The following is a 27202-nucleotide window of genomic DNA, read 5'->3' as shown; positions in this document are numbered from 1 at the left end:
GAACATATTCGATGGTATCTGATGGCCTGACTGTGTATGATGGCACGTTTCGTGTGTTGGGGGTGGAAGCTAGAACTGAGGAGGTAGTTGCATCTGTCGGTGGGTTTCCTATATATTGAGGTTTGAAGCGTATCATCCCTGATGTATACTGTGGTGTCTAGGAAGTTGACGTGTGTGTTTGAGTATTTCATTTTTAGTTTGATTGATGGATGAAAAAGTGTTGATCAATGAGTAAAATTGTTTTAGGTTTTCTTCACCTTCTGTCCATATGATGAAAATATCATCAATATAGCGATAGTATCTGTATGGTTTATGTTCCATTCTGTTCAGGAATTGTTCCTCCAGGTCAGTCATAAATAAATTGGCATATTGGGGTGCCATTTTACTTCCCATACATTTTTAGTACCCATACATTTTACTTCCCATCGCAGTACTCATACATTGAAGATAGATGTCTTTATTGAAAGCAAAGTAGTTGTGTGTAAGAATTAATTCAATGAGCTGTGTAACATCCTTAGCAGTGTATTTATGGTTTGGTGAGGATGATAAAGATCTGTGACATGCAGCTAATCCATCCTTGTGAGGGATATTACTATACAGGGATACTACATCCATAGTCACTTGAAGACTGCAATAAAAAATGCTGCAAACTGTGCAACCAAATCAATCCATCAAAAAGTGTCAGACACTCAAAAGGGATCTTCAATATCTCCGGATCATACAGCCCCACCTCTAGTAATGTTGTGTACCTTATCCAGTGCAGAAAATGTAGAAAAGGATCTTATGTTGGCGAAACAGGACAGAAGTTGCAAACAAGGATGAATTTGCACAGACATACCATCAAGGAACATAAAGAAGATGACTTTTGTACACATGTGGGACACCATTTCACACAACCAGACCACACTATGGAAGACCTCAATATTTTAGTTCTTAAAGAAAATTTCAAAACTATTCAGGAAAGGAAAACTTTTGAACTAAGAATGATAATTGGGGCAGCACAGTGGCTAAATGGTTAGAACTTCTGCCTGACAGTACCAGGGTCACTGGTTCAGATCCCAGCCACAGCTCCACCTGCCTGGAGTTTGCATGTTCTCCCTGTGCCTGCGTGGGTTTCCTCCAGGTACTCCGGTTTCCTCCCACACTCCAAAGACATGCTGGTAGTTTCATTGGATGCTGTCTAAATTGTCCCTAGTATGTGTATGTATGAATGTGAGTTAGGGACCTTAGATTGTACACCCCTTGAGGGTTAGGGTCTGATGTGAATGTACAATATATATATATATATATATGTAAAGCACTGCGTAAAAATTGACAGCACTATATAAGTACCTGAAAGAAAAAAAATAATAATTCTATTTGATAGAAGAGATAACGACCTTAATTTGGACATGAGATTCCTCACTCATTATCCAACCCTCCTGTGAGTGTTGTCCCCCCCCCCCCCCCCAGTCTTTGCTTTTGCTGTGTCTTATCTCTTGTCTAATCCTAGGTTTATAACCATTTCTGTACATTTGTTTGTGTGTGCTTCTTTCTGAGGGTTTTTTTCTCCCCCTTTCAACATCTCTTTTAACATTCTGCTAAAACTTGAACTAGTACTGTCTGGACCTTTAAGAAGGGGACATACCCTGAAAGCTTGTCCTCAAAATTGTATGTTAGTGCAAATAAAAAAAGTATCACATCTGTACTCAGTTGTTTCTGAGGCCACATGGAAAAAGGTGTTCTGGTCAGATGAGACTAAAATGGAATGATTTGGCCTCAACACTAAACGATATGTCTGGCGGAAATCCAATCCAGCTCACCATCCAAATACCACCATTCCTACAGTAAAGCATGGAGGAGGGAATATCTGCTGCAGGGACTGAAGGACTTGCCAGGATAGAAGGAAAAATGGATGGGGCAAAATACTGTCATATTCTAGAGGAAGATCTGCTGCCCTCTGCCAGAAAGATGTCAATGGGAAGAAGGTTTATCTTTCAACATGACAATGACCCAAAGCACACAGCAACAATGAGTGCACAGTGGTTAGAGAAGAGAAAGGTGAATGTCCTTGTATGGCCGAGTCAAAGCCCAGACTTAACACCCATTGAAAATCTGTGGAATGACTTGAAGACTGCAGTCCACATACGGTCACTATCAAATTTAACTGAACTTGAGCAGACCATCGGGTTCTTGGTCACCTCTCTTACTAAAGCCCTTCTCCCCCGATTGCTCAGACTGGGCGACCAGATCTTGGTAGAGTCCTGGCTGTGCCAAACCTCTTCCACTTGAGAACTATGGAGGCCACGGTGCTCTTGGGAATCTTCAGTGCAGCAGAATTTTTTTGTAGCCTTCCCCAGCTCCGTGCCTTGTAATAATTGAATTTACCACAGATGGACTCCAATCAAGGTGTAAAAACATCTCAGCAACGATCAAGAGAAACGGGAGGCACCTGAGCTAAATTTCAAGTGTTGTTGCAAAGGGTCTGAATACTTATGCCAATGTGATACATACTTTTTTTATTTTTAATTAAGGTGGATGCTGCCAAAATCATCCACCTTACTAAGCATTCTGTATCTGTATGGAATCAGCATTTGAATTCAAATTTATTTTAATTAAAATTTGAATTTTGGAAGATGGTTATATTCTTTCTATTTTATTCTATTATATTCTATTGCTTTTTCTATTCTTTTCTATTATTTTCTATTCTATTTTATTATATTCTTTTATTTTCTAATTTATTCTGTTCTGTTTTACTCTATTCATTTCTATTCTATTCTGTTTTTTTATATTATATTCTTTATGAAATTTGAATTTTGGAAGTTGGCTATATTCTAATCTTATTCTAAACTATTCTATTTTTTTCTATTCTATTCTTTAATTTTCTGTTATATTCTGTTCTTTTCATTTTTTCCCTGTTCTATTCTTTTGTATTCTTTTCTATTTTATTATATTATTTTAGATTCTATTATGTTCTGTTTTACTCTATTCTATTATTTTCTATTCTTGTCCCTTATTTTCTATTCTATTGTATTCTTTTATTTTATTGTCTATTCTATTCTGTTCTTCTCTGTTCTATATTTTTATATTATTTCCTTGTCTATTATTTTCTATTCTATTCTGTTCCTTTTTTTCTACTTTATTTTATTCTCTTCTTTTATTTTCTATTCTGTTCTGTTATACGGTATTATGTTCTTTTCTATTCTATTTTTTAATACTATATTCTTTTCTTTTCTATTCCTTTCTTTTCTGTTCTATTTTACTATTCTTTTTTTTAATTCGGCTTTGTTTTCGAATTAGATTTTGTTTTTGAATTTGATTAGAATTTCTCTCAAAATTTGGTTTCATTATTTCTGATTCGTTTTTTATTATTATTATTATACAGTATTTATATAGCGCCAAAGGGTTTGCTCAGCGCTGTACAATAGCAAGGGGGACAGAACATGAGCCAAGACAGAAACAATGCAATACACGAGGGCTTCGAGGGCCCTGCTCTTTTGAGCTTACAATCTAGGAGGGTTTAAATTCATCTCCGAATAATGAAAAATTTGTCCAAATGGCCATTCGGAATGAAACGAAACAAACTGCACGTCTAGTCATTTTATTTGTTTCTCACTGCTGTTGAATACATATCATAATTGTAACTATGAACTACAGAAGATCTGTCATGCTTTGTGTTTTTAAAGCTGATTTACGTAAAGCGCTATGGCCCATGGTGGAAGTCAACAATCGGCAAATACAAAATGGTGTGCATCTCTGACCCGGCCATCTTTGAAAAGGTGGTGCGACAGGAGGGCAAATATCCGGTCAGGAATGAAATCGACCTGTGGAAGACCCACCGAGAACTGCGCAATCTGGCCCGTGGGCCAATCACTGAGTGAGTTCATTGAGGATCAGGTATCACAGGGTCAGCTTCACTATATGGGGACATACTAAGACCATGTACTGTATGCAGAGTAACCAGGGCTTTTCTTCTCAGAGAATAGGTGCAGGAACTCCCCCCTTGTATCCATCCTCTACACACCTCTGAGCACCGTCCCTTGGTTTCACCCCCTACCCACCTCCCAGTACGGCCCCTTTTAGTCCCCCCCCCCCCGCAACGATGGACCCCAAAAAACAAAATATCACCCAGGCAATATCAAACCGCCTGCAGCAACAACAGATCTCCCAGCAGCCAGCATTAATAGACCCTTCAGTAGCCAGCAACAGAAGACCTCTCCCTCAACAGTAGACCCCTCACATAAACAATAGACCCCCAGCAACATAAGACCCCCCCCCCAAGCAACAATATATCCCACCATCAGAAACATTTTACCCCCATGCAAAAAAGGATCCCCTCCAGTGACAATAGATCCCCTAGCATCCAGCTTCAATAGACCTTCCAGCACACCCCATCACCCCTTGCCATTACATACATTCAGTGCCAGAGGTGCCGGAACCCAGTTTACAATATCATTTAGTGCTATGCAGGGGCGGACTGACCACATGGGGCCCCAGGGTCAGTAGGGGGCCCCATGAGATGCCCCTGGTACCTTTTTTCATAGGCTTTTTTGAGTTTGGGCAGGGATACAAGGGCCCCATGATCCCCTATTGCCCGGGGGCCCCATGAGTTGTCAGTCCGCCCCTGGTGCTATGGTACTAATCTGAGTTACTAAGTCAGTGCTGTATAATTTGGGGAGACAAATTACAATTTTTTAGTCTCTGCCAGGCCAGTGACTATCAAACCTCACCCCCAAAACATATAGTTTGGCCACACCCCCAGTTTTCTGCTATCCAAGCTATTCTCCCTACAATGGTAAATATAATAGGTAGGCCCTACATAAAAAAAATATTAATATATTATAAGTGCATTTAGAAAATGGAAATGTGTTACCAAAAATCCCTATATCTGGTGCCTCAAAATAGTTGCATGCCCCCTAGTGCATGAACCCAACCTAGTAGATCTTATATAGATAATGATGTGATTAGGGTTGATGTGAAGCTGCCCCTATTATGGTGGAAATTCCACTGGAACATGCAAATAGAATAAAATAGATTATTATTTATTATTATTATACAGGATTTATGGCGCCAACAGTTTGCTCAGCGCTTTACCATATAAAGGGAGACAATACAGAAACAATACAGTTCAATACAAGAGGGATAGGAGGGCCCTGATCCTTGGAGCTTACAATCTAAGATAGGCGCTACATTGTGCCAAAATGAATAAACCAAATGAAAATGCAGTTTGTGAAACCAAAAATCCCCATATTATTATTATTATTATACAGTATTTATAAAGCGCCAATAGTTCGCTCAGCGCTGTACATTACAGAGGGGGACAGAACATGTGACAGAACAATACCAATACAATGCAAAACATGAGGGGATTGAGGGCCCTGCTCTTTGGAGCTTACAATCTAGGAGGGAGGGGATGGTGGCACAGGAGGAGATAGCTGTGGGGGATGGAGTGGTAGGAAGAGTGGAGGAGGTCGGCAAGTTAGCAGGGGGTGGGGTAGGCTTCCCTGAAGAGATGGGTTTTCAGAGTGCGCCTAAAAGAGAGGAGAGTAGGTGTTATGCTCCGCTAGGAGGTGCCTCAGGCTGCCAACTGACAGACCTATTCAGAGCGTGGGGTCTGTGCTTTCACCAGGGCCCCTGATGGTGGGGATGGACTTGAAACAGTCCCGGGCCAGGTCACGACCTCCGAGCAGACCCACCAGTGGCTGAGGAGACCTCCGGGGACAGGTACCGGGAGAGCCAGATGTGAAGAGGATGGCGGCCCCAGCAGGGTAGTAACGGATCGTGGGCCCGTGAGGGTAAGCGGGGTACAGAATCGGTTGGCAAAGAGTAGTCGGGTCACACGCAGGATCAGCAGGGTAAGTCAGTCCGTAGAATGGTCAGGGCAATCCGGGTCAAACACAGGAGCAGGCAGAATAGTCAGGACAATCCGGGTGAATCACAGGAGCAGGCAGAATAGTCAGGGCAATCCGGGTCAATCACAGGGGCAGGCAGCGTAGTCAGGGTCAATCAGGGTCACTAGACGGGTGCAGGAACTCAGAATCACAGAAAGACCTTGCGGCAATCTGTGACAGTGCAGGGCATCTTTAAATAGTGCGCCCTGCACTGTCATTGGCCGGCTAGGACGCGCCCCCGGCTGTCATTGGACGCCTGAGACGCGCCCGCGGCTCCTACTGCGCATGCGCGGCGTCCTGTCAGCCGCGGCTCGCCGGGACCTAGTGCCTGTGTCCCGGCGCGATCTGCCGCCGATGCGCATGCGCGGGGGACAGAGCCGCGATCGTGGACCACGGAGCCGCGATCCCTGACTTTGCCCCCCCCCAATGGGCACCCTCTGGGAGCCCCACTGATCTCTCCACCGCGGGTGACTACGACAAAATTCCCGGATGAGCCTGGGTGCGTGAATGTTCTGGGCGGGTTCCCATGAGTTCTCCTCAGGGCCATAACCCTTCCATTTTATCAGGAACTGTGTCTGGCCCCCCCTCCTTCGGCAACTGAGGATAGTCTCCACTTCATATTCCTCCTGGTCACCTATGGTGATTGCCTCGGGAGGTCTGGATTCACGGTCCGGGAAGGGATCCGGTCTGGATGGCTTCAGGAGAGACACATGGAACACAGGATGTATCTTGAAAGTCCGCGGAAGCTCAAGTTCGTAGGCCACCTCGTTGACTATTCGTTTTACAGGGAATGGGCCAATGTACTTGGGTCCCAGCTTCCTTGAAGGGCACAGCATCTTCAAGTTGGTTGTTGCTAGCCAAACCTGATCCCCTGGTTGAAGCAGTAATTCTCCTCTTCTCTTTCTGTCGAATGCCCTTTTACTGTCCTCTTGGGCTATAGCGATGGCTTCCTGAATTGTCTTGTTATTGACGGAAAAGAAGTTCAAGATGTCTTGAGACGCCGGTACCGGATTTTCAGGCATTAGATCAGGGAGGAATGTGGGATGATACCCGTAATTGGAAAAGAACGGGGATTGACCCGTAGCTGAGTGACTCGAGTTGTTGTATGAGAATTCTGCGGAAGGCAACAACGTCAGCCAGTCATCCTGAAGGTAGGATGTGTAGCATCGTAAGTACTGTTCCAGCGTTTGGTTGGTCCTCTCGGTTTGACCGTTGGTCTGTGGATGGTAGGCGGATGAAAGCGACAGCTTGATTCACAGCGCTTTACATAGGGCGTTCCAGAACCTGGAGGTGAATTGGACCCCCCGATCTGACACAATATCTTCGGGAACCCCATGAAGCCTCACCACTTCCTTAATGAAGATCCGTGCCGTTTCCGGTGCCGATGGGGTCTTCTCCAGGGGCACGAAATGTGCCATCTTTGAGAAGCGGTCGACGATCATCATTATTACTGTGTAGCCCTGGGATGGTGGTAGTTCGACCACGAAATCCATGGCTATCATTTGCCAGGCCCGCTTGGGTATAGGTAATGGACGTAACAATCCCCATGCCCTGCTCCTGGAGGGTTTGTTCCTTTGACAGGTGGGACACGTCCGGACGTAACGCTCACAATCCTTGATCATGTCCGGCCACCAGAACGAGCGCCGTAGTAGTTCTAGAGTTTTCGTAACCCCGAAGTGGCCCGCCATTGGATGGTCGTGGCAGTGCCCTAGGACCAAGGTTCGCACTTCTTCTGGGACCATGATCCGGTCTTCCTTCCAAAACAGCCCACCGTGGCTCTGGAGGGGTGACCCAGACGGAACGGGTAGTCCTACAGAAGCATCGAGAAGCCGGGAGCGAAGTTCCGTTTGTAGCGCGAGGAAGCTTCCAGAAGGTAAGATGGTGTCTGGTACCACGGCGTCGTCGGGGTCCTCAAACATGCGGGACAGAGCGTCTGGTTTGGTATTCTTAGTACCGGGTCGGTACGTTATATGGAATGTGAATCGAGAAAAGAAAAGAGCCCATCTCGCTTGGCGCGGTCTCAGTCGTTTAGCCGTTCTTAAATATTCAAGGTTTTTGTGATCTGTGAATATTAGGATTGGGTGCGTGGCTCCTTCCAGTAAATACCTCCATTCTTCTAGAGCGGTTTTAATGGCCAGGAGCTCCCGATCTCCAATGTCATAGTTACGTTCCTCCGGTGTCAACTTCCTGGAGAAGAACGCCACAGGGTGCAGTAGTTCCTTGGTACCATTCCTTTGGGACAGAACCGCTCCTACCGCGTTTTCGGAGGCGTCCACTTCCAAAACATATGGGAGAGAAGAATCCGGATGGCAGAGAATGGGAGCAGAGGTGAACAATTTTTTGAGCTTTTCGAATGCCGACTGAGCTTCGGGAGTCCACTTAAAGCGGACCCCTTGTTTCGTCAGTTGCGTGATCGGGGAGACCAGACCGGAGAAGTTCCTAACAAACTTTCTGTAAAAGTTAGAAAAGCCGATGAAACGCTGTACCCCCTTTTTGTCGGCGGGTATTGGCCGATCTAAGATCGCCGTGACTTTCTGGGGATCCATCGCGACCCCCGCGGAAGAGAGAACCAGTCCCAAGAACGTGATTTCGCGCTGTTCAAAACAGCACTTTTCTGCCTTAGCGTATAGCCCGTGTTGACGCAACCGTTCTAAAACCCGTAACACGTGACCTCGATGAACCTCCAGTGAGGGGGAAAAAATTAGGATGTCATCCAAATAAACCACCACGAAAATATCGAGAAAATCACGAAACACATCGTTGATAAAGTGCTGAAAAGTCGCCGGTGCATTACAGAGCCCGAACGGCATCACCAAATATTCATAGTGCCCGAATCTCGTACGGAACGCCGTCTTCCACTCATCCCCCTCCCTGATACGAACAAGGTTATAGGCCCCCCACAGGTCTAATTTAGTAAATATTGTTGCCGATCTCAGTCTCTGGAGGAGCTGGGGGACTAGGGGTAAGGGATAACGATTCTTTACCGTTATTTTGTTCAGGTCACGGTAGTCTATGCAGGGCCGTAACGATTTGTCCTTCTTCTCTACGAAGAACAACCCGGCCCCGGCTGGGGATGTGGAAGGACGAATAAATCCCTTCCGAAGGTTTTCGTCAATATATTCCCTCAGCACTCCCGATTCCGTTTTGGACAAGGGAAAGATACGGCCGAATGAGATTTCAGATCCGGGTAGGAGGTCTATGGGGCAATCGTAGGAACGGTGCGGAGGAAGAATGTCAGCTCCCCGCTTACTAAAGACGTCTAAGAAGTCATGGTAGGCCGGAGGAATAACCTGGGATAGATTGGTGTCTCCATCCAAGCACAGGAGGAACCGGGGAACCACGGATCCTGTGACGTGGCAGTGACTCAAACAATAAGGTGACCGAAATTGAATTGTTCCCTTTTCCCAGTCAATCCGGGGGGTTATGGGTCCTCAGCCAGGGGTGCCCCAGAATGACTGGAAAAAGGGGGGATGCGATGGCATCCAAACGGAGGAACTCCTGGTGATGGTCTGCCATTGTGGTGAAAATGGGTGGTGTCTCCTGGTCCACCACCCCTGATTTTATACTGGACCCATCTGCCAAGAAGATGTTGAACCCCCTTTCTTTGGTCTGGAGAGGGATTTTTTGCCGGTGGGCAAAAGTCAGATCGATAAAACAACTACAGGCTCCTGAGTCAACGATTGCGGTCACCGACAATGTTCCTCCGGGGAGCTGTAAAGACACAGGAATGGCCAGGTAACTTGACTGATCATCCCTGCCTGCAGGTAAAGTAAAAGAAACGGGAGTGGACTTACTCGTTTTTGCAGGACAGGAGCGCACCTGGTGACCAGCTTCCCCGCAGTACAGACATAGGTTCTGTGATCGTCTCCTCTGACGTTCCTCGACCGATAAGTGGGAACGGGCCAGTCCCAGTTGCATGGGTTCCGAGTTGTCCCCTGTTTCCGTGCTTCGCGGATGGTTCCCTGGGGCTGGAGCTGTGTCTCTTGATGGAATCCATGCCACCCTTTGACCCTGGCTGCTCCTTTCCAGCCGACGTTCCCTTAGTCTACGGTCAATTTGAATGGCTAATTCAATCAGTTTTTCCAGGGAGTCAGGTAGGCCTACTCGCGCTAGTTCGTCCTTGAGAGACTCAGACAGCCCGATGCGGAACTGGTGACATAAGGCCGCATCGTTCCATCTGGTGTCTCCCATGCTACGCCTAAAATCGGACGCGTATTCTTCGGCTGCCCGGCGGCCCTGCCGCAGAGAGTATAGGGTAGCCTCTGCGGAAGCAGCCCGCTGAGGGTCGTCATACAAAACGGCCATGGCCTGAAAGAACTCGGTCACGGAGTCAAGATGGGGGTCGTGCTTCTCCATCAGACGGTGAGCCCAGTCCTGGGGCTCATCCTGAAGGAGGGAGATTATAAACCCCACCTTGACGGTCTCGGTGGTGAACGTACGGGGCTGTAAGTCGAAGTACAGGGTGCAAGCGTTTCGGAAGACTCTGAAGCGGCTTCGGTCACCACGGAATCGTTCCGGCAGAGGAACGCGGGGTTCAGGAGCTAGGGGTGTGGCAACCGCTCCGGATACCGGGTTAGCGGGAGGTTCTGCAGATGGGGGACTCTGAGCAGGGGGAGTCAGGGGAGCCAATGACTCCATGCGGTCCTCCAGTCGGGCGCAGCGACTGTGGAAATTCTGGAAAGCCTGGGTCAAAGTTGCCAGGTGCTGGCAAATATCCTCTAGGGACGCCGGTCCACTTCCTGGCTCTGTCATGGCCGCAAGGTACTGTTATGCTCCGCCAGGAGGTGCCTCAGGCTGCCAATTGACAGACCTATTCAGAGCGTGGGGTCTAAGCCCGGGCTGTGCTTTCACCAGGGCCCCTGATGGTGGGGATGGACTTGAAACAGTCCCGGGCCAGGTCACGACCTCCGAGCAGACCCACCAGTGGCTGAGGAGACCTCCAGGGACAGGTACCGGGAGAGCCAGATGTGAAGAGGATGGCGGCCCCAGCAGGGTAGTAACGGATCGTGGGCCCATGAGGGTAAGCGGGGTACAGAATCGGTTGGCAAAGAGTAGTCGGGTCACACGCAGGATCAGCAGGGTAAGTCAGTCCGTAGAATGGTCAGGGCAATCCGGGTCAAACACAGGAGCAGGCAGAATAGTCAGGGCAATCTGGGTCAATCACAGGAGCAGGCAGAATAGTCAGGGCAATCCGGGTCAATCACAGGGGCAGGCAGCGTAGTCAGGGTCAATCAGGGTCACTAGACGGGTGCAGGAACTCAGAATCACAGAAAGACCTTGCGGCGCGGCGTCCTGTCAGCCGCGGCTCGCCGGGACCTAGTGCCTGTGTCCCGGCGCGATCTGCCGCCAATGCGCATGCGCGGGGGACAGAGCCGCGATCGTGGACCACGGAGCCGCGATCCCTGACAGTAGGTGATAATCTGATGGGTTGGGGCAGGTAGTTCCAGAGGATGGGTGACACCCTGGAGAAGTCCTGGAGGCGGGCATGGGAGGAGGAGACCAGGGAACTAGAGAGAAGGAGGTCTTGTGAGGAGCGGAGTGTGCGTGTTGGGTGGTACTTGGATATTAGGTCAGTGATGTAGTTCGGGGCAGTATGGTGGACGGCTTTGTACGTCAGTGTTAGGATTTTGAATTTGATCCGTTGTGCAATCAGAAGCCAGTGGAGGGATTGGCAGAGGGGGGTGGCGGAAACGGAGCAGTTGGAAAGGTGAATGAGTCTGGCAGCCGTATTCAGGATCAACTGAAGCGAGGATAGCCAGCGGCGAGGCAGGCCAGTGAGGAGGGAGTTGCAGTAGTCGAGTCGTGATATGATGAGGGAGTGGACGAGCTGTTTAGTGGTTTCTGGGGTTAGGAACGTGCGGATTTTGGCGATGTTGCGGAGGTGGAGTCTGCACGAGTATGTTAAAGATTGGACTTGGGGCTGGAAGGATAGGTTGGAGTCCAGAATGACACCCAGTACTCTGGCCTGCGGGGCGGGTTTGATGGTGGCATTGTTGGATGTGACGGAGAAGTCAGTGGGGGGTGGGGTCCGGGCTGGGGGGAAGACAAGAAACTCGGTTTTGGAGAGGTTCAGTTTAAGGAAGTGGAGAGACATCCAATCTGATATGACGCTCAGTAGGTGTGTGATTCGGGCGGAGACCGAGGGGGTGAGGTGGGGGGTTGAGAGATAGATTTGTGTGTCATCGGCATAGAGGTGGTAGTTGAAGCCGTGAGAGTGTATGAGTTGGCCAAGGGAGGAGGTGTAGATGGAGAAGAGAAGGGTCCGAGGACGGAGCCTTGAGGGACCCCAACAGAGAGGGGGAGTGAGGGGGAGGTGGTAGCATTATAGGTAACGCTGAAAGAGCGTTGTGACAGGTAGGATGAGAGCCAGGAGAGAGCAGAATCTCTGAGGCCGAGGGAGTGTAGTTTTTTGAGGAGGAGGGGGTGGTCGACTGTGTCGAAGGCCGCAGAGAGGTCAAGAAGTAGGAGCACTGAATAGTGGCCATTAGCTTTGGCGGTTAGCAGGTCGTTGGAGAGTTTGAGTAAGGCAGTTTCGGTGGAGTGTAGGGGACGGAAGATGGACTGTAGGGGATCGAGGAGGTTGTTGTCGTTGAGGTGAGAGCATAGGCGGGTGTAGACTAGACGCTCGAGGAGTTTAGATGTAAATGGGAGCAGGGAGATGGGTCTGAGGTTGTTCGGGTCATTGGGGTCCAGGGAGGGCTTTTTAAGTATGGGGGTGATGTGTGCATGTTTCAGAGGGGAGGGGAAAGTGCCGGAGGAGAGGGAGAGATTGAAGATGTGGGTGAGGGAGCATAGGATGAAGGGGGAGGGAGGTCATAGGAGTTGTGAGGGGATAGGGTTGAGGGGGCAGGTGGTGAGGCGAGCATCAGAGAGGATCTTGGAGACTTCCTCGATGGTAGTAAGGTCAAAGGTGCGGAGTGTTGGGGGAGCTTCAGTATGAGGAATGTAGGGTGGGGTGGAAGTGGAGGTCAAAGCAGTGGTGGGGCCGTGGGAGAGGGGTGATGAGGGGGTAGCTGGGTGAGGGGGAATGGGGTTGGAGGGAGTTTGAGCAGCGACATATATATATATAAAGTACCTCAAACTTGGAACATGCCTCCTAGTGCATGGACCAAATCTGGTAACTCCATACAATTGCAACCAATATTAACAATATATAATATATATAAGTGAATGGTGAAAAATGTCCATATATGAAGTGACAATCTTTGCAGCTTCTTATGCAGTTGTGCTCAAAAGTCTGCACACCCTGGCAGAAATTGTGAAATTTTGGCAGTGATATTGAAAATATGACTGATCATGCCAAAAAATGCTCTTTTATTGAAGGATGATGATCATATGAAACCATTTATTATCAAATAGTTGTTTGGCTCCTATTTAAATCATAATGATAACAGAAATCACCCAAATGGCCTGGGTCAGAAGTTTTTGCCCCCTGGATCAGAAGTCTCCGCCCCCTGGATCAGAAGTCTCTGCCCCTTGGAATGTTTGGCCTTGGTACAGACACACAAGGTGACACACACGGGTTACAATGCCAATTAGAGGTTAATGTCCCACATCTGTAGCTTTTTAAATTGCAATTAGTGTCAGTGTATAAATAGCCAATGAGTTTGTTAGCTCTTACGTGGAAGCACTGACTAGACTAGATACTGAGCCATGGGGAGCAGAAAAGAACTGTCAAAGGTCCTGCGTAACAAGGTAATGGGACTTTATAAAGATGGAAAAGGACATAGAAAGATGTCCAAAGCCTTGAATATGTCAATCAGTACTGTTAAATCACCTATTAAGAAGTGGGAAGTTTGGGGATCTCTTGATACCAAGCCAAGGTCAGGTAGACCAAGAAAGATTGCAGACATAACTGACAGAACAATTGTCCAGGATTCAAGGAAAAACCCACAGGCAACCTCAAAAGATATACAGGCTGCTCTGGAAAAAGACAGTGTGGTTGTTTTTAAGGAGTACAATATGATGATATTTGAACAAAAATTAGCTGTTTGGTGGAGGTGCCAGAAAGAAGCCTTTACTGCACCAATGCCACAAAAAAGCTCGGTTACAATATGCCTGACATGATTGTAGCCGTATTAGTGCATTTGCAACAGAAACAATTGAGTATTGTCCGTGATACTTTTTTTATTTGCACTAACATACAATTTTGAGGACAAGCTTTTGGGGTATGTCCCCTTCTTCAAAGTCCAAGCAGTACTAAACAAATCACAAAGTTTCAGCAGAACGTTAGAAGGGATGAGAAAAAAAAATGATCAGTGTGCCCTGATGATCAGTGTAGCCCCAGCAGTGCTATCTGTCAGTGCCCATCAATGCCACATATCAGTGCCTACCAGTGCCCATCAATGCCACATATCAGTGCCCATCTGAGCTGCCTTACAGTGGCACCTATCAGTGCCAGTCAGTGCCACCTATCAGTGCTGTCAATCAGTGCCACCTATCAGTGCCCATCAGTGCTGCCTATCAGTGCTTCCTAACAGTGCCAGTAAGTGCCAACTAAGAGTGCCAGTCAGTGCCTCTTATCAGTGCCTCCTATCAGTGTCATATGAGTGCTGCCTTTCAGTGCTCATCAGTGATGCCTGTCAATGCCCATCCAGGGGCGGACTGACCATTTGGAAACTCGGGCAGTGCCCGAGGGCCCGGGGTCAATAGGGGGCCCCATGAGATGCCCCTGGTACCTTTTTCATAGGCTTTTTTGAGTTTGGGCAAGGACACAGGGGCCCCATGATCCCCTATTGCCTGGGGGCACCATGAGTTGTCAGTCCGCCCCTGTGCCCATCAGTGCCACCTACCAGTGCCACCTATCAGTGCCCATCATTGCAGCCTCTTTAGTACACATCAGTGAAGGAGAAAAATCACTTATTTACAAACTTTTATAACAAACACTAAGAAAAAACTTTTTTTTTTTTCAAAATTTTCAGTTGTTTTTGTTTTTTTTAGAAAAAATAAAAAACCCAGAGCTGATTAAATACCACCAAAAGAAAGCTCTATCTGTCTCAAAAAAATGATAAAAATTTAATATGAGTACAGTGTTGCATGACTGCGCAATTGTCATTCAAAGTGTGACAGCGCTGAAAGCTGAAAATTGGCCTGGGCAGGAAGGGGGTATAAGTGCCCGGTAGGCGAGGGGTTAAAGCATCTATAAAGCCTCATGTTGGAAGGCATATTCTGATCCTTTACTTTTGGCTATCATTAACGAATTTCCAAAGGGGAGAAATGGAGAACATACCGAGAGAGGGTGGTCCCTTATAAGACCAAAGGCGTATTTGACCATAACTGGGGAGTGAGCAATACACATAATACATTTGTGAGCACGTGGTGATGATACAGTCACACCTGGTTTCTGTTTTGATTTGGAACAGATATAAGAAGCTGCAAAGATTGTCACATCATATATGGACATTTTTCACCATTCACTTGTTATATATTATATATTGTTAATATTGGTTGCAATTAGAGATGAGCGAATTTCTCAAAAATTCGATTCGGCTGATTCGGCGAATTCCAGTGTGAAATTCGATTCGATGCGAATTTCTTCGCTACGAAGATGACTTATAAAAAGGGTTTCTAGGCTTCAGAGAGCCTTTAAATTAGTGCAGAACACTGTACCTTTAATTTAAATGCCCTTGGAGATGAGGAAAGAGAAGGAGAAGGAGAAGGATGAGAAGAAGGAGAAGGATGAGAAGAAGGAGAAGGAGAAGGATGAGAAGAAGGAGAAGGAGAAGGATGAGAAGAAGGAGAAGGATGAGGAGAAGAAGGATGAGACGAAGGAGAAGGAGAAGGATGAGAAGAAGGAGAAGGATGAGAAGAAAGAGAAGGATGAGAAGGAGAAGGAGAAGGATGAGAAGAAGGAGAAGGATGAGAAGAAGGAGAAGGATGAGAAGAAGGATGAGAAGAAGGAGAAGGATGAGAAGAAGGAGAAGGATGAGAAGAAGGAGAAGGATGAGAAGAAGGATGAGAAGAAGGAGAAGGATGAGAAGAAGGAGAAGGAGAAGGATGAGAAGAAGGAGAAGGATGAGAAGAAGGAGAAGGATGAGAAGAAGGAGAAGGAGAAGGATGAGAAGAAGGAGAAGGAGAAGGATGAGAAGAAGGAGAAGGATGAGAAGAAGGATGAGAAGAAGGAGAAGGATGAGAAGAAGGAGAAGGAGAAGGATGAGAAGAAGGAGAAGGATGAGAAGAAGGAGAAGGATGAGAAGAAGGATGAGAAGAAGGAGAAGGATGAGAAGAAGGAGAAGGATGAGAAGGAGAAGGATGAGAAGACGGAGAAGGAGAAGGAGAAGCAGAAGGAGAAGGATGAGAAGAAGTAAAAGGAGAAGGATGAGAAGATGGAGAAGGAGAAGGATGAGAAGGAGAAGGAGAAGGATGAGAAGAAGGAGAAGGAGAAGGATGAGAAGAAGGAGAAGGAGAAGGATGAGAAGAAGGAGAAGGATGAGAAGAAGGATGAGAAGAAGGAGAAGGATGAGAAGAAGGAGAAGGATGAGAAGAAGAAGGAGAAGGATGAGAAGAAGGAGAAGGATGAGAAGAAGGAGAAGGATGAGAAGAAGGAGAAGGAGAAGGATGAGAAGAAGGAGAAGGATGAGAAGAAGGAGAAGGATGAGAAGAAGGAGAAGGAGAAGGATGAGAAGAAGGAGAAGGATGAGAAGAAGGAGAAGGAGAAGGATGAGGAGAAGGAGAAGGATGAGAAGAAGGAGAAGGATGAGAAGAAGGAGAAGGAGAAGGATGAGAAGAAGGAGAAGGAGAAGGATGAGGAGAAGGAGAAGGATGAGAAGAAGGAGAAGGATGAGAAGAAGGAGAAGGAGAAGGATGAGAAGAAGGAGAAGGATGAGAAGAAGGAGAAGGAGAAGGATGAGAAGATGGAGAAGGAGAAGGATGAGAAGAAGGAGAAGGAGAAGGATGAGAAGAAGGAGTAGGATGAGGAGAAGGAGAAGGATGAGAAGAAGGAGAAGGATGAGAAGAAGGAGAAGGATGAGAAGAAGGAGAAGGATGAGAAGAAGGAGAAGGAGAAGGATGAGAAGAAGGAGAAGGATGAGAAGAAGGAGAAGGATGAGAAGAAGGAGAAGGAGAAGCAGAAGGAGAAGGATGAGAAGAAGGAAAAGGAGAAGGATGAGAAGATGGAGAAGGAGAAGGATGAGAAGAAGGAGAAGGATAAGGATGAGAAGAAGGAGAAGGAGAAGGATGAGAAGATGGAGAAGGAGAAGGATGAGAAGAAGAAGAAGGAGAAGGATGAGAAGAAGGAGAAGGAGAAGGATGAGAAGAAGGAGAAGGAGAAGGATGAGAAGAAGGAGAAGGATGAGAAGAAGGATGAGAAGAAGGAGAAGGATGAGAAGAAGGAGAAGGATGAGAAGAAGGAGAAGGATGAGAAGAAGGAGAAGGATGAGAAGAAGGATGAGAAGAAGGATGAGAAGAAGGATGAGAAGAAGGAGAAGGATGAGAAGAAGGACAGTTCTGTGACAGTTTCTGTCTATTTCTGACAGTTCTGGGACATTCACTCCATACAGCTGTTTCAACCGCTGTATGGAGGGAATGTCATGGAACTGTCAGAAATAGACTATTAATGACAGTTCTGGGACTGTTCTTCCATGCAGCGGTTGAAACATTGTATGTATTTGTTTCCATAAATGGATCCATTTATGGAAACAAATACATACAATGTTTCAACCGCTGTATGGAAAGACAGTCCCAGAACTGTCATTAATAGTCTATTTCTGACAGTTCTATGACATTCCCTCCATACAGCGGTTGAAACAGCTGTATGGAGTGAATGTCCCAGAACTGTCAGAAATAGACTATTTATGACAGTTCTGGGACTGTCCTTCCATACAGCGGTTGAAACATTGTATCTATTTTTTTCCATAAATGACATTCTGCAAATACACTTAGAGGAGCGCTGCAGATACACTTTTTGCCGGCTTGGAATTAATCTTATTTTCATCCTACTTCTTCTTCTTCATCCTCATCCTCATAAGAAGAAAAAGAAGAAGTAGGATGAAAATAAGAATAATTCCAAGCCGGCAAAAAGTGTATCTGCAGCGCTCCTCTAAGTGTATCTGCAGAATGTCATTTATGGAAAAAAATAGATACAATGTTTCAACCGCTGTATGGAGTGAATGTCCCAGAACTGTCATAAATAGTCTATTTCTGACAGTTCTGGGACATTCACTCCATACAGCTGTTTCAACCGCTGTATGGAGGGAATGTCATGGAACTGTCAGAAATAGACTATTAATGACAGTTCTGGGACTGTTCTTCCATGCAGCGGTTGAAACATTGTATGTATTTGTTTCCATAAATGGATCCATTTATGGAAACAAATACATACAATGTTTCAACCGCTGTATGGAAGGACAGTCCCAGAACTGTCATTAATAGTCTATTTCTGACAGTTCTATGACATTCCCTCCATACAGCGGTTGAAACAGCTGTATGGAGTGAATGTCCCAGAACTGTCAGAAATAAACTATTTATGACAGTTCTGGGACTGTCCTTCCATACAGCGGTTGAAACATTGTATCTATTTTTTTCCATAAATGACATTCTGCAAATACACTTAGAGGAGCGCTGCAGATACACTTTTTGCCGGCTTGTAATTAATCTTATTTTCATCCTACTTCTTCTTCTTCATCCTCATCCTCATAAGAAGAAAAAGAAGAAGTAGGATGAAAATAAGAATAATTCCAAGCCGGCAAAAAGTGTATCTGCAGCGCTCCTCTAAGTGTATCTGGAGAATGTCATTTATGGAAAAAAATAGATACAATGTTTCAACCGCTGTATGGAGTGAATGTCCCAGAACTGTCATAAATAGTCTATTTCTGACAGTTCTGGGACATTCACTCCATACAGCTGTTTCAACCGCTGTATGGAGGGAATGTCATAGAACTGTCAGAAATAGACTATTAATGACAGTTCTGGGACTGTCCTTCCATACAGCGGTTGAAACATTGTATCTATTTGTTTCCATAAATGGATCCATTTATGGAAACAAATAGATACAATGTTTCAACCGCTGTATGGAAGGACAGTCCCAGAACTGTCATTAATAGTCTATTTCTGACAGTTCTATGACATTCCCTCCATACAGCGGTTGAAACAGCTGTATGGAGTGAATGTCCCAGAACTGTCAGAAATAGACTATTTATGACAGTTCTGGGACTGTCCTTCCATACAGCGGTTGAAACATTGTATCTATTTTTTTCCATAAATGACATTCTGCAAATACACTTAGAGGAGCGCTGCAGATACACTTTTTGCCGGCTTGGAATTAATCTTATTTTCATCCTACTTCTTCTTCTTCATCCTCATCCTCATAAGAAGAAAAAGAAGAAGTAGGATGAAAATAAGAATAATTCCAAGCCGGCAAAAAGTGTATCTGCAGCGCTCCTCTAAGTGTATCTGCAGAATGTCATTTATGGAAAAAAATAGATACAATGTTTCAACCGCTGTATGGAGTGAATGTCCCAGAACTGTCATAAATAGTCTATTTCTGACAGTTCTGGGACATTCACTCCATACAGCTGTTTCAACCGCTGTATGGAGGGAATGTCATGGAACTGTCAGAAATAGACTATTAATGACAGTTCTGGGACTGTTCTTCCATGCAGCGGTTGAAACATTGTATGTATTTGTTTCCATAAATGGATCCATTTATGGAAACAAATACATACAATGTTTCAACCGCTGTATGGAAGGACAGTCCCAGAACTGTCATTAATAGTCTATTTCTGACAGTTCTATGACATTCCCTCCATACAGCGGTTGAAACAGCTGTATGGAGTGAATGTCCCAGAACTGTCAGAAATAGACTATTTATGACAGTTCTGGGACTGTCCTTCCATACAGCGGTTGAAACATTGTATCTATTTTTTTCCATAAATGACATTCTGCAAATACACTTAGAGGAGCGCTGCAGATACACTTTTTGCCGGCTTGGAATTAATCTTATTTTCATCCTACTTCTTCTTCTTCATCCTCATCCTCATAAGAAGAAAAAGAAGAAGTAGGATGAAAATAAGAATAATTCCAAGCCGGCAAAAAGTGTATCTGCAGCGCTCCTCTAAGTGTATCTGCAGAATGTCATTTATGGAAAAAAATAGATACAATGTTTCAACCGCTGTATGGAGTGAATGTCCCAGAACTGTCATAAATAGTCTATTTCTGACAGTTCTGGGACATTCACTCCATACAGCTGTTTCAACCGCTGTATGGAGGGAATGTCATAGAACTGTCAGAAATAGACTATTAATGACAGTTCTGGGACTGTCCTTCCATACAGCGGTTGAAACATTGTATCTATTTGTTTCCATAAATGGATCCATTTATGGAAACAAATAGATACAATGTTTCAACCGCTGTATGGAAGGACAGTCCCAGAACTGTCATTAATAGTCTATTTCTGACAGTTCTATGACATTCCCTCCATACAGCGGTTGAAACAGCTGTATAGAGTGAATGTCCCAGAACTGTCAGAAATAGACTATTTATGACAGTTCTGGGACTGTCCTTCCATACAGCGGTTGAAACATTGTATCTATTTTTTTCCATAAATGACATTCTGCAAATACACTTAGAGGAGCGCTGCAGATACACTTTTTGCCGGCTTGGAATTAATCTTATTTTCATCCTACTTCTTCTTCTTCATCCTCATCCTCATAAGAAGAAAAAGAAGAAGTAGGATGAAAATAAGAATAATTCCAAGCCGGCAAAAAGTGTATCTGCAGCGCTCCTCTAAGTGTATCTGCAGAATGTCATTTATGGAAAAAAATAGATACAATGTTTCAACCGCTGTATGGAGTGAATGTCCCAGAACTGTCATAAATAGTCTATTTCTGACAGTTCTGGGACATTCACTCCATACAGCTGTTTCAACCGCTGTATGGAGGGAATGTCATAGAACTGTCAGAAATAGACTATTAATGACAGTTCTGGGGCTGTCCTTCCATACAGCGGTTGAAACATTGTATCTATTTGTTTCCATAAATGGATCCATTTATGGAAACAAATAGATACAATGTTTCAACCGGTGTATGGAAGGACAGTCCCAGAACTGTCATTAATAGTCTATTTCTGACAGTTCTATGACATTCCCTCCATACAGCGGTTGAAACAGCTGTATGGAGTGAATGTCCCAGAACTGTCAGAAATAGACTATTTATGACAGTTCTGGGACATTCCCTCCATACAGCGGTTTCCGGCAAAAAGTGTATGTGCAGAGTTCCTCTATTCTGCAGATACACTTAGAGGAGCTCTGCAGATACACTTAGAGGAGCTCTGCACATACACTTTTTGCCGGCTTGGAATTATTCTTATTTTCATCCTACTTCTTCTTCTTCTTCATCCTCATCCTCATCCTCTTCTTCTTCTTCTGAGGATGAGGATGAGGATGAAGAAGAAGAAGAAGAAGAAGAAGTAGGATGAAAATAAGATTAATTCCAAGCCGGCAAAAAGTGTATGTGCAGAGCTCCTCTAAGTGTATCTGCAGAATAGAGGAACTCTGCACATACACCTTTTGCCGGCTTGCAATTATTCTTATTTTCATCCTACTTCTTCTTCTTCTTCTTCATCCTCTTCTTCTTCTTCTGAGGATGAGGATAAAGAAGAAGAAGAAGAAGAAGAAGTAGGATGAAAATAAGATTAATTCCAAACAGGCAAAAAGTGTATGTGCAGAGCTCCTCTAAGTGTATCTGCAGAATAGAGGAACTCTGCACATACACTTTTTGCCGGCTTGGAATTATTCTTATTTTCATCCTACTGCTTCTTTTTCTTCTTCATCCTCATCCTCATCCTCAGAAGAAGAGGATGAGGATGAGGATGAAGAAGAAGAAGAAGAAGAAGAAGAAGTAGGATGAAAAGAAGAATAATTCCAAGCCGGCAAAAAGTGTATGTGCAGAGTTCCTCTATTTCTGACAGTTCTCTCACAGCTTCTTCACATGTACAGCGGTTGAAACATCTGTATCCTAAATGGAAACTAATAGATACAATGTTTCAACCGCTAAACATGTGTTCCTTCTGTCAGAGAACTGTCAGAAATAGCGGAGCTCACTGCAGGGACACTTTTGCCGGCTGATCGGGAAATGTTCGATTCGCGCACCCGAAGTAGGCAAAATTTCGGTTTCGCCGCGAATCGAATATTTCCTGAAATTCGACTCGAATTCCGGTTCGCCTGGTTCGATTCGCTCATCTCTAGTTGCAATTGTATGGAGTTACAAGATTTGGTCCATGCACTAGGAGGCATGTTCCAAGTTTGAGGTACTTTATATGGGGATTTTTGGTTTCACAAACTGCATTTTCATTTGGTATATTCATTTTGGCACAATGTAGCGCCCATCTTAGATTGTAAGCTCCAAGGAGCAGGGCCCTCCTAACCAGGGGCGGACTGACCATTTGGAAGGGTAAGTAGGGGGCCCCATGAGATGCCCCTGGTACCTTTTTCATAGGCTTTTTTGAGTTTGGGCAAGGACACAGGGACCCCATTATCCCCTATCGCCCGGGGGCCCCATGAGTTGTCAGTCCGCCCCTGCTCCTAACCCTCTTGTATTGGACTGTATTGTTGCTGTATTGTCTCCCTTTATATGGTAAAGTGCTGAGCAAACTGTTGGCGCCATAAATCCTGTATAATAATAATAATAATATAAATCCTGTATAATAATAATAATAATATAAATCCTGTATAATAATAATAATAATAATAATATAAATCCTGTATAATAATAATAATAATAATATAAATCCTGTATAATAATAATAATATAAATCCTGTATAATAATAATAATAATAATAACAACCAACCATTATTCTAATTGCATGTTTCAGTGGAATTTCCACCATAATAGGGGCAGCTTCACATCAACCGTAATCACATCATTATCTATATAGGATCTACTAGGTTGGGTTCATGCACTAGGGGGCATGCAACTATTTTGAGGCACCAGATATATGGATTTTTGGTAACACATTTCCCTTTTCTAAATGCGCTTATAATATAATAATATTTTTTTAATGTAGGGCCTACCTATTATATTTACCATTGTAGGTAGAATAGCTTGGATAGCAGCAAACTGGGGGCGTGGCCAAACTATATGTTTTGGGGGTGAGGTTTGATAGTTACTGGCCTGGCAGAGACAACAAAATTGTAACTTGGCTCCCCAAAATATACAGCATTTGGTCCATGCACTAGGAGGCATGTTCCAAGTTTGAAATACTTTATATGGGGATTTTTGGATTTAGAAACTGCATTTTCATTTGGTATATTCATTTTGACACAATGTAGTGCCCATCTATTTTATTCTAACTGCATTCTCCCTACAATGGCAGGCTCATTACAAAAGTAAGAAAGTATTACAATATTTATCATTATTATTATTATTATTATACAGTATTTATATTATTATTATTATTATTATAATACAGGATTTATATTATTATTATTATTATTATTATTATTATTATACAGGATTTATATTATTATTATTATACAGGATTTATATATTATTATTATACAGGATTTATATTATTATTATACAGGATTTATATTATTATTATTATACAGGATTTATATATTATTATTATACAGGATTTATATTATTATACAGGATTTATATTATTATTATACAGGATTTATATTATTATTATTATACAGGATTTATATATTATTATTATTATTATACAGGATTTATATTATTATTATTATACAGGATTTATATAGCGCCAACAGTTTGCTCCGCTTTACAATATAACGGAAGACAATACAGCAACAATACAGTTCAATACAAGAGGGATAGGAGGGCCCTGATCCTGGGAGCTTTTATCATCGTTTTTACTTTTTTCCTTGCTGTGTTACCCAAGTCAGGAAATTTTGTGGTGGATTTAGGTGTCTATCCATTATTAACCCGGCCAAACATGCTGCAATCAGATTGTACAAGGCTTTCATAATTCATAATTGGATCAGAATCAAATGGAATGCTTTTGGAAGGATAACAGCATAGAATCGTAATATTTACAAGTCTCATTGTATCTAGGGAAGGGCACAAATGGCACGCCCTGCGCACCATCCTGAACAAGAGGATGCTGAAGCCGTCTGAAGCCAAGAGCTACGCCGGGAGCATCAACGACATTGTTTCGGATTTCATGGTCAGACTGCAGGACTTGAGCAAAGAGAGTCCCACCAGCAACATAGTCCAGGACTTGGCGAATGAGTTCTATCGCTTTGCTTTTGAAGGTGTGTCTTAAGGGCTCGTTTACACTCGCTACGATTTCAGCACACATTAAAGTGCCCACTGCTTCAACATGCATTTTGTATGTGTTTTTGTTGCTTTGGTGATGCTTTTTTGAAGCTTTCATGAAGCTTTCCAAATGTCCTGTGTTTGTATTGATTTTCTTTTTGTTTTAAAGGAGCCCAGTAGTACCCCCACTCAGCAGATCCGCAGTTCATTAGTACCCTTGTTCAGTGGATACTCAGCTCATTGGTACCCTCATTCAAAAGATTCCCAGCTTATTAGTATCCTCATTCAGCAGATCCCCAGCTCATTAGAGCCCTCGCTCAGCAGATCCCCAGCTCATTAGTATCCTCATTAAGCAGATCCCCTGCTCAGTAGTACCCCCAGCTCTGCCGATGCCCCACTCAGTAGTATCCCCAGTTTTGCTGATTTTCTACTCAGTAGTAACCCCCAGCTCTGCTGATCCCCTGCTCAGTAGTAACCCCCAGCTCTGCTGATCCCCTGCTCAGTAGTAATCCCCAGCTTTGTTGATCCCCTGCTCAGTAGTAACCCCCAGCTCATTTTATCCCCCACTCAGTAGTAACCCCCAGCTCTGCTGATCCCCTACTCAGTAGTAACCCCCAGCTTTGCTGATCCCCTGTTCAGTAGTACCCCCAACTCTGCTAAACTCCTGCTCAGTAGTAACCCCCAGCTCTGCTGATCCCCTGCTCAGTAGTAACCCCCAGCTCTGCTGATCCCCTGCTCAGTAGTAACCCCCAGCTCTGCTGATCCCGTGCTCAGTAGTAACCCCCAGCTCTGCTGATCCCCTGCTCAGTAGTAACCCCCAGCTTTGTTGATCCTCTGCTCAGTAGTAACCCCCAGCTCATTTTATCCCCCCCTTAGTAGTAACCCCCAGCTCTGCTGATCCTCTGCTCAGTAGTAATCCCCAGCTCTGCTGATCCCCTACTCAGTAGTAACCCCCAGCTTTGCTTATCCCCTGTTCAGTAGTACCCCCAGCTCTGCTGATCTCCTGCTCAGTAGTAACCCCCAGCTCTGCTGCTCCCCTGCTCAGTAGTAACCCCCAGCTCTGCTGAGCCCCTGCTCAGTAGTACCCCCAATTCTGCTGATCCCCTGCTCAGTAGTAACCCCAAACTCTGCTGATCCCCTGCTCAGTTGTAACCCCCTGCTCTGCTGATCCCCTGCTCAGTAGTAACCCCCAGCTCTGATGATCCCCCGCTCAGTAGTACCCCCAACTCTGCTGATCCCCCGCTCAGTAGTAACCCCCAGCTCTGCTGATCCCCTGCTCAGTAGTAATCCCCAGCTCTGCTGATCCTCTGGTTTGCTGATCCTCCTTTCTCTCTATGGTCCCCACTCATCTTCCTCTATATTGCTCCCACTCTGCGCACCACACTGACATTGCTAGTTTCTCTTTCTCACATGAAACAGAAATGACTGCTGATGACGTCTTTCCGGCTTGTTGGTTTCCCAGTGCTTCCTGGGATATCTAATACCTGCAAAACCTCCAAAACAAAGCAAAGCTAAAGCTGAATAAAAGCCTTTTAGAAGCTGCAGGTGTTGCTAGCAAACTTTGTCATAAACTTCTATGGTGGCCTTGGAGACTTTATGAAGCACCAAAAGGTGAAACGGGATATCATTGTTAAAGCAAAGACAATGTGTAAACAGGACTATAAGGTAACCATTTTATTTAGTGACAGTTGCTTTGATCGGCATTCAGAGCGCTTTAAAAATGAGTATCCAGTGCTACATTTTGAAGCAAGTGTCAACAAGCCCTTATACTGTCAGTTTTGTCTAGATAATGCTGGAGGACATACCCCATCATCTAGCCCTTTCCTCCCCAGCCTGTCCCTTTCATTCATTGGATTTCAGTTTCTATCATGAAGGCTCATCATCACATGTGGGCAGCACATAGTGCAGTCTGGTGTTTTCAGGAAGAAATGTATGGCCCCTCTCACCAGCCATGATCTGCCTGAATTGCAGAAAGAGGCATAAAGACCCAGTCATTGCATCACTGGGTCTCAAATAATGTAAAAAAACAGGTTTTATTTCACATGCCATTAATATGTTAATAAGGGAAATGAATGCAGAAACCATGCAGTCAGATTGTAACATGTATGATTATGTAACATGATCTCTTCTAGGGGTCTCCTATATCGTCTTTGAGACTCGGACTGGCTGTCTGAATAAACAGATCCCCCCAGAGACACAGAAGTTTATCAATTCAATCGCTGAGATGCTGAGGAATTCCACCTATGCCCAGTACCTACCTGTATGGACCAGAGGAATCCTACCCTACTGGAAAAATTACTTAGATGGCTGGGACAGAATCTTTGCTTTTGGTAAGTGCGGTCATGCCAAATCACCCTAAAATCCAGGGAGTCCCCCCGCTCTTACCCCTCTCACCCCATCCCCCTGCATGTGTAATTCTCCCTTCATTCATTCACACTTTGCTGGTTATAGTTCTCAGTATCAGATCTTGTTCTGTATGTATGCACCCAGCACAGTACCACTTCTCTTGTCCTGTATGTCGGGTGTAATTCTCAGTATCTGCTCTTCTTCGGTATGTATGGACCCAGCACAGTACCATTTCTCTTGTATGCCGGGTGTAATTCTCAGTATCTGTTCTTCTTCGGTATGTATAGACCCAGCACAGTACTACTTCTCTTGTATTGTATGCTGGGTGTAATTCTCAGTATCTGTTCTTTTTCGATATGTATGGACCCAGCACAGTACCACTTCTCTTGTATTGTATGCTGGGTGTAATTCTCAGTATCTGTTCTTCTTCAGTATGTATGGACCCAGCACAGTACCACTTCTCTTGTATTGTATGCCGGGTGTAATTCTCAGTATCTGTTCTTCTTCGGTATGTATGGACCCAGCACAGTACCTCTTCTCTTGTTCTGTATGCCCGGTGTAATTCTCAGTATCTGTTCTTCTTCGGTATGTATAGACCCAGCACAGTACCACTTCTCTTGTATTTTATACCGGGTGTAATTCTCAGTATCTGTTCTTCTTTGGTATGTATGGACCCAGCACAGTACCTCTTCTCTTGTTCTGTATACCGGGTGTAATTCTCAGTATCTGTTCTTCTTCGGTATGTATGGACCCAGCACAGTACCTCTTCT

The 27202-nt window shown here is 44.8% G+C and overlaps 1 protein-coding gene across 2 annotated transcripts in view; it reads left to right on the top strand.

Annotated features, from left to right (window-relative positions):
* The window catches only part of LOC149457528 (sterol 26-hydroxylase, mitochondrial-like), a 47973-nt gene that overhangs the window by 3195 nt on the left and 17576 nt on the right, over positions 1 to 27202 (top strand). Inside the window, exons 2-4 of one of the 2 annotated variants that reach the window (XM_089683573.1) lie at positions 3666 to 3856; positions 23883 to 24082; positions 26219 to 26416. In XM_089683573.1, coding sequence (XP_089539699.1) covers positions 3666 to 3856; positions 23883 to 24082; positions 26219 to 26416 — 589 coding nt within the window. The remainder of the gene's footprint in view (positions 1 to 3665; positions 3857 to 23882; positions 24083 to 26218; positions 26417 to 27202) is intronic. The other variant, XM_089683574.1, reaches the window with a different exon arrangement.

The sequence above is a fragment of the Staurois parvus genome, unplaced genomic scaffold, assembly GCF_062004578.1.
Source record: "Staurois parvus isolate SC_StPar_1 unplaced genomic scaffold, SC_StPar_1.0 ptg000315l, whole genome shotgun sequence".
Taxonomy (NCBI): Eukaryota; Metazoa; Chordata; class Amphibia; order Anura; family Ranidae; genus Staurois; species Staurois parvus.
The sequence above is the reverse complement of the archived record's forward strand: the minus strand, read 5'-3'. Positions and strand labels throughout refer to the sequence as shown.